We start from the raw sequence: 8,028 nt of genomic DNA on the forward strand, positions 1-8,028 counted from the left end.
CGTCGGGGTGGCGCCGGGGACGAGCGCCGACGCCAGGGGCGCGGGGCGGCACCGGGCGGCGTCAGGCTCGGCGAGGCGGCGCCGGGCGTCGGCGATGACGACGGGATCGGGGGCGGCGCGTCCAGATCGGGGAGAGGGGGGCCGGCAGGGCGCAAGGCGAGGCGCGGGGCGACGTCGGGGCAAGGCGGGGAGGCGAGGTCGTCCGGTGAGGACCGGCGGCGGCGCGGGTGCAAGGCATCGGGGGCGGCGCTTGCCACCGACGGGATCCGCGCGGGGGAGGGAGAGAGAGGTGGGTGAGATCGAGGGGAGTGGGGGGAACGAGTGGTGGAAGTGGGGGGTTAGGGTTTCGGGGTAGTGGGGTTAGGTAGGTAGGGGGTGGGCCGGCCCATTCGGGCGGCTGAGGCCAGCTGGGCCACTTGGCCCAGCGGGGGGGGGGGGGGTTGGGCCGGCAGGCTGCTCGGCCACACGGCCAACTGGGCCAAGGCCCAGTCAGGGGGGCAGTTGTTTTTCTTTTTCTTTTTTATTTTAGTTACACTTTATTCTTAGTTCAGTAAAACATGACAATAGCTCCAAATTAGTGTTCCAAAACAACCCACTACCCTAAAAAGTTTTACCTCAAGATAAAATAGTTTATGATTTTATAAAATATCAAAGGTATTTATTTAATAGTTTTACCTACTGTTTTAATCATTTAAGTGCATTTAAACTTTTTATAAAAATGTTGTTTCTTCATCATAACTACCTACGCAATATTTGTCACGATCCGAACATTTTAGTTTTAACATCTGAAAACTTTTCTTGTTTGCTTTTATTTAAATTTTGAATTTGTTTCGGTTCTGAACCATCGAGAGTTTATCAACAGTAACGGGGTGACGTGGCATCGTTAACGAGGGATTACTGTAGCTTAATTATCCGGGCGTCACATAATTGTACCTTGCATACCTCTTGCTAATCTCCTCGACTTTTCGCTTGAAGTACGTGACATCCTTGGTTTGCCCAGAATCTTTCTAAACTGGAACTGGATTCATGGTTCACACAGTTGTCACATAAGCACGAAGCTAGGCTTGGTGGTCAGGTTCCTCCACGTCTACCATCATGAGCACGGCCTTGAGCTCATCCTTGAGGTTCGACTCAGCCATGTTTACATCTTGTTTGATGAAATGCCAATGAATTTAACTATCATTTTTTTATTTTTAATCTTTAGCTGTTTGTAGTCATGGTTGTCTGCTCAAATCAAGTGTTAGCAGCCTAGACCCAGCTCCTGGTCCATCGGAATACGTTCGGACATTTTCATGGAGCATCGAACACTCCACTAAAAGTAAAGAGTCCACTACATCGCAAAAGACCGGCCTGGAGGGAGGGTGTCACTCTCCCTTATAGGGAGGTCCTAGCCTCCTCCCGTAGCCGAGGTGGGACTAAAGCCACCAGTGCTGCCCAAGGTCAGATTCCTGACACCCCATGGCCCCAAGTGGAGTGTCCGATTCGCATAAAAAACGTCCGAACGTATGCTGATGGACGAGGAGCTAACATCAAGTAACTTGCAAATACAATCCAGTATTGATGCCATTGAATTTGTTTATTTAAGAAGTTGGTTTGAGGGTGTACTCTTGGCATCTGTAAGCAACAAATTAGTTAAATGCTACTATGTTTTACCGGCATGTAATCTTTCTTCTACCATGCACATGTGCCTTGCAAACAGCTTAATTTAGAACATTTCCGCTGTCGCACGGGGCATTTTTCTACTTTTATCAATGGGAAACTTCGAAATGGGGAAACTAGAATTGGATGAGCAAGAAACTACTTGCAAAAGAAAATCTGCATTCCAAAATTTCAGTTTATATACACGAACTGAACAAACTAGACCGTCCGGTTTGACTTGCGCCATGTCTATTTGTGCACTAGGATCATCTATTTCTGCTAACTAAATCGCTTCACTTACAAAATTGTACAGGGCAACAGCCTAACAGAAAATCGACTAACTACTCCAATGGCTGCCTTTGGAAAGCATGCCATGAACTCTTCATCTTCTCTGGCTTGTGATGAACTTCAGTTTGCTGCATTGCCTCTTATCTTATAGCACACTGGAATAATATTTCATGGCAGTCGGAAGGCGATCAACCCTGCACTCAAGTTGAGTCGGCATGAGAATGGTGATAGCTTCAACTATTTATTCAGAAAGGGTTCGCTGAATGAAAGTTCAGTGTGCTTGCCTGCCTAACTGGAGTAGTTCAGGCTCCTGCAGCAGCAAATCTTGTAGACTCCCAGCCCTAGCATCGCTGCATCCAGCAGAAAAACAATGAATTTCACTTTCAGCAACATCGAATCGAAACAAAGCCGAACCTGAGTATGGGATAAAAAGTATCACCAAACGAGGTCACTGATAGGAGCGCACCTGACATCCAGGGAGAGAAGTCTGTGGTGAATTGAGTTATCGGAGCCAACATAGGTGACAACGAGGCTTCCAGCATCTGGATGTGGCCAGCTTCGTGTGGTAGGGAATCTAAGAACGAATGTTCCCGGTTTCTTGAGCAGTTCCCTGGAGCTTCTTAGCGCATTCTCGGCTTCCTCTGTTGTAATCAATCCCTCTATCCACGCAGGTGCAGTGCAACCCCATAGGCTGTTGATTTTATCTTTCGACAGAGAAACGGCCACTGGGTATAGCCAATACCATAGCCTATCAAATTCGTTCCTTCCAAGATCAGCCCCACAGCCAGCAATTCCTTTTAAAACCTCCAGATCCTATAATAAATAGTACGTGTTATGGAATCAAACATCTATTCTTGTGCTACTCACAAATAATTGACAACAGAACCCTCCTACTGAGTTAATGTATACCCCTCTCAAAAAATGAGGGGTAAAGGTGTTGAGACCTCATACAGAAGTAAGTGGATCTACCTGTTCTGACAAACCTCTGTTCGTAGAATGGGCAATGTCCATAAATTTTGACATGATTTCAGGAACTGCAGATGACCAAAGAGCACGCTCCTTGTTCTTTGAGATTATGCTCCAAGTTACAGCACCCTCTTCAAGCAATTGCTTTGAAATTAATATTTGGTTTCTTTAGAAGAAAAATGCAAATGCATGTTATTGTTAGTGATAAAGAGGGAGAGGAACCTCCTTATCTTATAAAATACATAAAACAAAAAAAATATAAGACTACCTGTGATGGGAGCATCCACTATACAAAGAGACCTCATTTGCAAGTGTGATCAAATCGTCCACATTGATGGAAGAAGCTGCACCTTTAAGAAATGTTGACTGCTCATACGTGCCTTCTAGACAATATCTGAAGATCATAGCATCTGAAAGAGTTTCAGCTTCATCCTTATCTGATCCACTCCAAGAACTTCTCGCATCAATGCTGTCGGAGTCTGACATCGTAGATTCAGTTCTGGCACTTTGTGCTTCCACTACCATCTTTCTAGTCTGCTTACTCTGTAAACAAACCAATAACTACAAAGTCCAAGTGAAATTAAGCATAATTTCAGAAGTACCACAATCTAGCAGATTGACTACCTGGGATACCATTTTGTGAGTCTCTGCTCCGTCGCCTTCTACCTTGAGAAACTTGGATGGATGCAAACACGCCACTGAACTTTGATCATGAGACAGTGAGCAAGCATTTGCTTTGCCATCACGATCAAGCCCTTGTCCATTGTTAAGCAAGTGAATTTCATCGACTGTTGCAGAACTTGACCGCTTTGCAGCACCCAATGGACGGCTGGGGCGGCCTCGGGATATACAGCGAATTGGCTTGGAAGATGCCTCCAGAAAAGGATATTTGCGTGTGTGAAGTGTTGAGAAATAAATGCGGAACAGCTTATTGTCACATTTAGAAGAGAGCTGCAACAATCGGATCAAATGTCGTGAACGAAGATCAACCAAGCAAAATCATAGCATAAAATCAAGTTAAAAAAAATCATAAAATCGTATATGTAGGTTCATTAAGACAAACATGGTATTTCTGACAGTATAAGCCTTCACTTGTACATACTACATAGCACCTGCGCAATTCCAGGGCCATAATGGGCCACAACGAAAGCTTCTATAGACATTTCAGCCTTTTCTTTCTTTTTGGCAGATATGTATTTCAGATTCAAGTTGCCAAACATTTTGTTACACCTTTAACTCAAGTGAATTTAACAGAAGTAATTAAATATAGTGGAAAATGAACAAAATATTCAAGGAACATGGCATAAATAGCAACCTTATTTTTTTCCTTCCTGCTGGAAAACCAGGGGGGGGGGGGGGGGGGGGGTGCAAAACAAGATGCTATTGTAAAGCGTTTAACTAAGATGGAGCATTGTGTAGCAGTCTGCTTCAGGATCACAATGGCTGCAGTGTTACAGATACGGCCTCATACCACTATGTTGCTGCTACAGAGCAATAACCAAACTGAAGCAATCAATATTTGTAGGAATTCAGCATATGGAGAAACCCACCTGAGATATCTTGAGCTTAAATAGTGCACGCCCACGAAGAATTGGAAGAGGCCTGCTTTCAGCTGGGTATTCAAGTCCTTCGCAAGCAATCAGTAGGGGAGGTTCTGCATCATCCCTTGATTTCTCGACTAATGCTCCATTGTCAGCATAGACGAGTGAAGCAACAATCTAGAAGACGATTCATTTCTTAAGTCAGCAAACAAACAAGTAGCACACTTGCCAAATGTACCAAAAAGAAGATAATCAAAAACCTGTGTATCCTTGTTCATATGTTCACCAAAAGCGTTTGTTAGTACTACTTCCAACATGAAGTTCCTCCGACAAGAAGCCTACAGAAACCAATTTCGACCATTCAACAACAGTCAGGGTTATTTAGAATTATTAATGTGATTTCTACATAGAATAAACATAGCTCAGCATTATCTTCTGCAACTCACTGCAGCTCTCAGGTTATCTTTCACATCTTTACAGGTTAAACATAACAGAAATGCAGAAACATTTCTTGCTGTGCGTAAAATAGTTGAAATAAAGATAGGATAAATAGTTTGTGCCAGAAGACAGAATTTGGTCTACCTTCCCACCGACAATGCACCAAATGCCATCATCGCCCTCCTCAATTCCATCGCAGCACGAGTAGTCAATAGATAGCTTAGACGGTGGATTCTGCAAAAAACAATCGTAAGTTTTCACCTTTACAGAAGAAGAAAAAAATAATGCCTTACTATTAGCTAAGCTGCATCACCTCTGCGTATTGCTCCTGTATGGTCCCTAGCATAGATAGCACTTGGACATTGTAGACATAGCCATCGACCTTGCTATTGTTTCCAAGTAAGCAAACTTGGTATGCATCATCTTGATTGTCTGGCTGGCTAGATAGTGAACAAAGATGAGCCTCGGCAACTAGATCGCCATCAATGTGAAGGCGCATAACATTTTCAGTAACCTGACATGGGTGCACAGTTTCACAAAACAGATTAAATAAAGCAATTGTTGAAAACTTAAAGGAAGATTGCCATTTGGAGCCTGTCAGTGTGTTGCACATAAGTCAAAAACACGTATATGCGGGAGAAAAATGGGAAGGGTGGAAAAACATTAAATGGATACTTCTGCTGACTCAACCAATCCAAGGATATCCATCCAGCAACACAAAAGGCATGTTACAGACATTCATGCTTGCAGCATACCTCGCATCCAATGTGTATCCAGTGCTCAAGAGGGCATTCATTTACAGCCGATATATACGTCGTGTCAGTCCATGGAGAGGAATTAGAGGAACTAGGAGCTTGCTTGTGCAACCTCAGCAATGGGAAGAGAAGCAGCTTATTTCCTTCACTTAAAGCAAGAAATGGCAACTTATTGCCATCTCCTGCAGTTATCTGCAAAAAATTGAGAATTCTCATCAGTTCAATACAAATCTTGGCAGAAGTACACATGGAAACCTAGAATTGCGGTTCAGTTCTTATTGCCGAACAAAAAATATTCTTCTTACACCCATCCCAAAAAGAGATGTGACGAGAACAGAATGTCGCTCCGTTGGCAAGGCGTGCAAGTGCGCAACCAGCCCGCCCACGTTCGAGTCTCGGACTCCCCGAGGTGCTCAGGGTTATTTTTAATATTAAAATGTGCCGCCAAGGGCTAGTTCTGGCTTGTCTCGATTAAAAAGAGATGTAGAACCCATTCCTAATGGCCCAATGAAGATTTTGCATACTGCTCAGTGTGCCACAGAATGGGCGCCAACCTCTCACACAGATCGACCAATGAATCCGTATAACTGAAATGCACCAACGACCTACCAATTGCAGGCTGCAGCATCCACAACACAACCATAAGCACGCGACACAGCAGACCGATAAACTCCCCTCCCTAAGATAGAATTTGCTCCTTGTGCGCAATCACAAAATCAAAATTTCTATCAGTTCAATACAAGTCTTGGCAGACTACACATGGAAACCTAGGATTGCATTTCAGGTCTAATCGCCGAACAAAAAACATTCTTCTTACACCCATCCTAAATAAATCACTACAAAACTTGCCGCGCTAAAGAGGAGAAGTGATAAGAACAGGGTGTCGCTACGTTGGCAAGGCGTGCGAGTGCGCAATCAGCCCGCCCATGTTCGAGCCCTGGACTCCGTGAGGTGCTCAGGGTTGTTTCTTTTAGTAAAATATATGCTGCCAAGGGCCTGTCCTGGCTAGTCTCTCGATTAAAAAGAGATGTATAGCAGCACCCATTCTTAATGGTCCTATCAAGATTTTGCCATACTGCTCAGTGTGCCGCAGAACGGGCCTGAACCCATCACATGATGAATCCTACAATGTAAATGCACCAACTATCTACCAATTGCAGGATGTTATAGCACAACCATAAGCACGCGTTACAGCAGACCGAAAAACTCCCCTCCCCAAAAAGACAGAATTAGCTCTTCGCGCGCACTCACAAGTCAGAAAATCAAAATTCCCTACAGCAACATAACGCCTAACGATCTCCTAAAACTGGGGAACAACCAAATGAGTCGAATCTAGTCGAACCTGGTGAAGGATAACCGGGGAAGGCCTCGCGGAGCCGGAGAGGTAGAGCCAGAAGCAGACGGCGAATCCTCCGCCCGCGCCCGCGCCCGCGCCTTCTTCTCCCCTGCCTCGGGCCTTACCCAGGTCCAGCTTGACCCGCACGTCGCGGAGGCCGAGGTAGCCCTCGATTTCACCGGGTTCTGCCGGCGCCGCCATCCCGGGACCGCCGCACCGTGGTTCGGCGGAGGCAAGGGTTTTTATTGGTCCCGCTTCCGCTCCGAAATGGTGTGTCATGGTTAACGGTTTGTTCGGTGACGGCCGGGGGAGTGGGATACTGCTATCGGTAGCCGTTGGATGTGAAAACTTGGGTTGCTCCTTGCCCGTCAGATGCCAAGCGTTGATTCCACGTTTTTTCATCTCGAAGGCCCTAGATTAATAAACGGAAAATGTAGGATTTTTTTTGAACACAGTACACATTTAGGCGGTATATACGTGTGTACAATCATCCCCTATGAACACACACATCCTATCCTATAAGCACCTTCAAGAGACTGGGCCGATATATTATGTTGAGATTGACAAAATCACCAAGATGCCTCGTAGTCGACGAAAACGTCTTCTCTACTGAACGTGCGTCGCCAGAAATCTTGAAATAAACCTAGAATAATGCGATCACCCGGACTTGAACCCTGCTAGGCTGGAGATACCGCTATCCTCCTAACCATCCAACCACAGGTTGGTTCGCAACGGAAATGTAGCATTGATATGTCCTATCGTCATCTAATTCACCGTGCTTCTTAATTTTGAAGCTCTCCCATCCATTTAATTAAGATTTGGTTCATGATTTTTATCGGTCAACTATTTCTCAACGGCCTCTCTCTTTCATTTGAGGTATTTAATGTTAGATTTGATTCATGATTTTGACTGTATCAACGATTAATCGACAGGAACCGTCCTATAAAAACATATCAGTCCCATGAACCCACTAGCAAACACATGAGTTCTCATAGCATCTATTTTACATGAATCATCTTATTCATTGTGCTTCATAATTTTGGATTCCAACCATTCAAATTGAGAT

The 8,028-nt window shown here is 44.8% G+C and overlaps 1 protein-coding gene across 2 annotated transcripts; it reads right to left on the reverse strand.

The window, feature by feature from the left end:
- Window positions 1-1,798: 1,798 nt before the first annotated feature.
- LOC123181639 (SH2 domain-containing protein B) lies at window positions 1,799-7,248 on the reverse strand. 2 transcript variants are annotated; one of them, XM_044593954.1, is made up of 12 exons: window positions 6,969-7,248; window positions 5,627-5,818; window positions 5,185-5,385; window positions 5,016-5,105; window positions 4,694-4,771; window positions 4,443-4,610; window positions 3,517-3,843; window positions 3,161-3,435; window positions 2,896-3,058; window positions 2,393-2,739; window positions 2,211-2,276; window positions 1,799-2,120 (listed from the first exon to the last, which is right to left on the reverse strand). In XM_044593954.1, exons 1-12 carry the CDS (start codon window positions 7,239-7,241, stop codon window positions 2,072-2,074), a joined length of 2,229 nt encoding a protein of 742 aa, XP_044449889.1. In that variant the 5' UTR covers window positions 7,242-7,248; the 3' UTR covers window positions 1,799-2,071. The 2 variants fall into 2 exon arrangements, with proteins under 2 accessions (XP_044449889.1, XP_044449888.1); XM_044593953.1 differs by having other exon boundaries at window positions 3,161-3,453.
- Window positions 7,249-8,028: the final 780 nt, after the last annotated feature.

This window comes from Triticum aestivum, chromosome 1D, assembly GCF_018294505.1.
Source record: "Triticum aestivum cultivar Chinese Spring chromosome 1D, IWGSC CS RefSeq v2.1, whole genome shotgun sequence".
NCBI lineage: Eukaryota > Viridiplantae > Streptophyta > Magnoliopsida > Poales > Poaceae > Triticum > Triticum aestivum.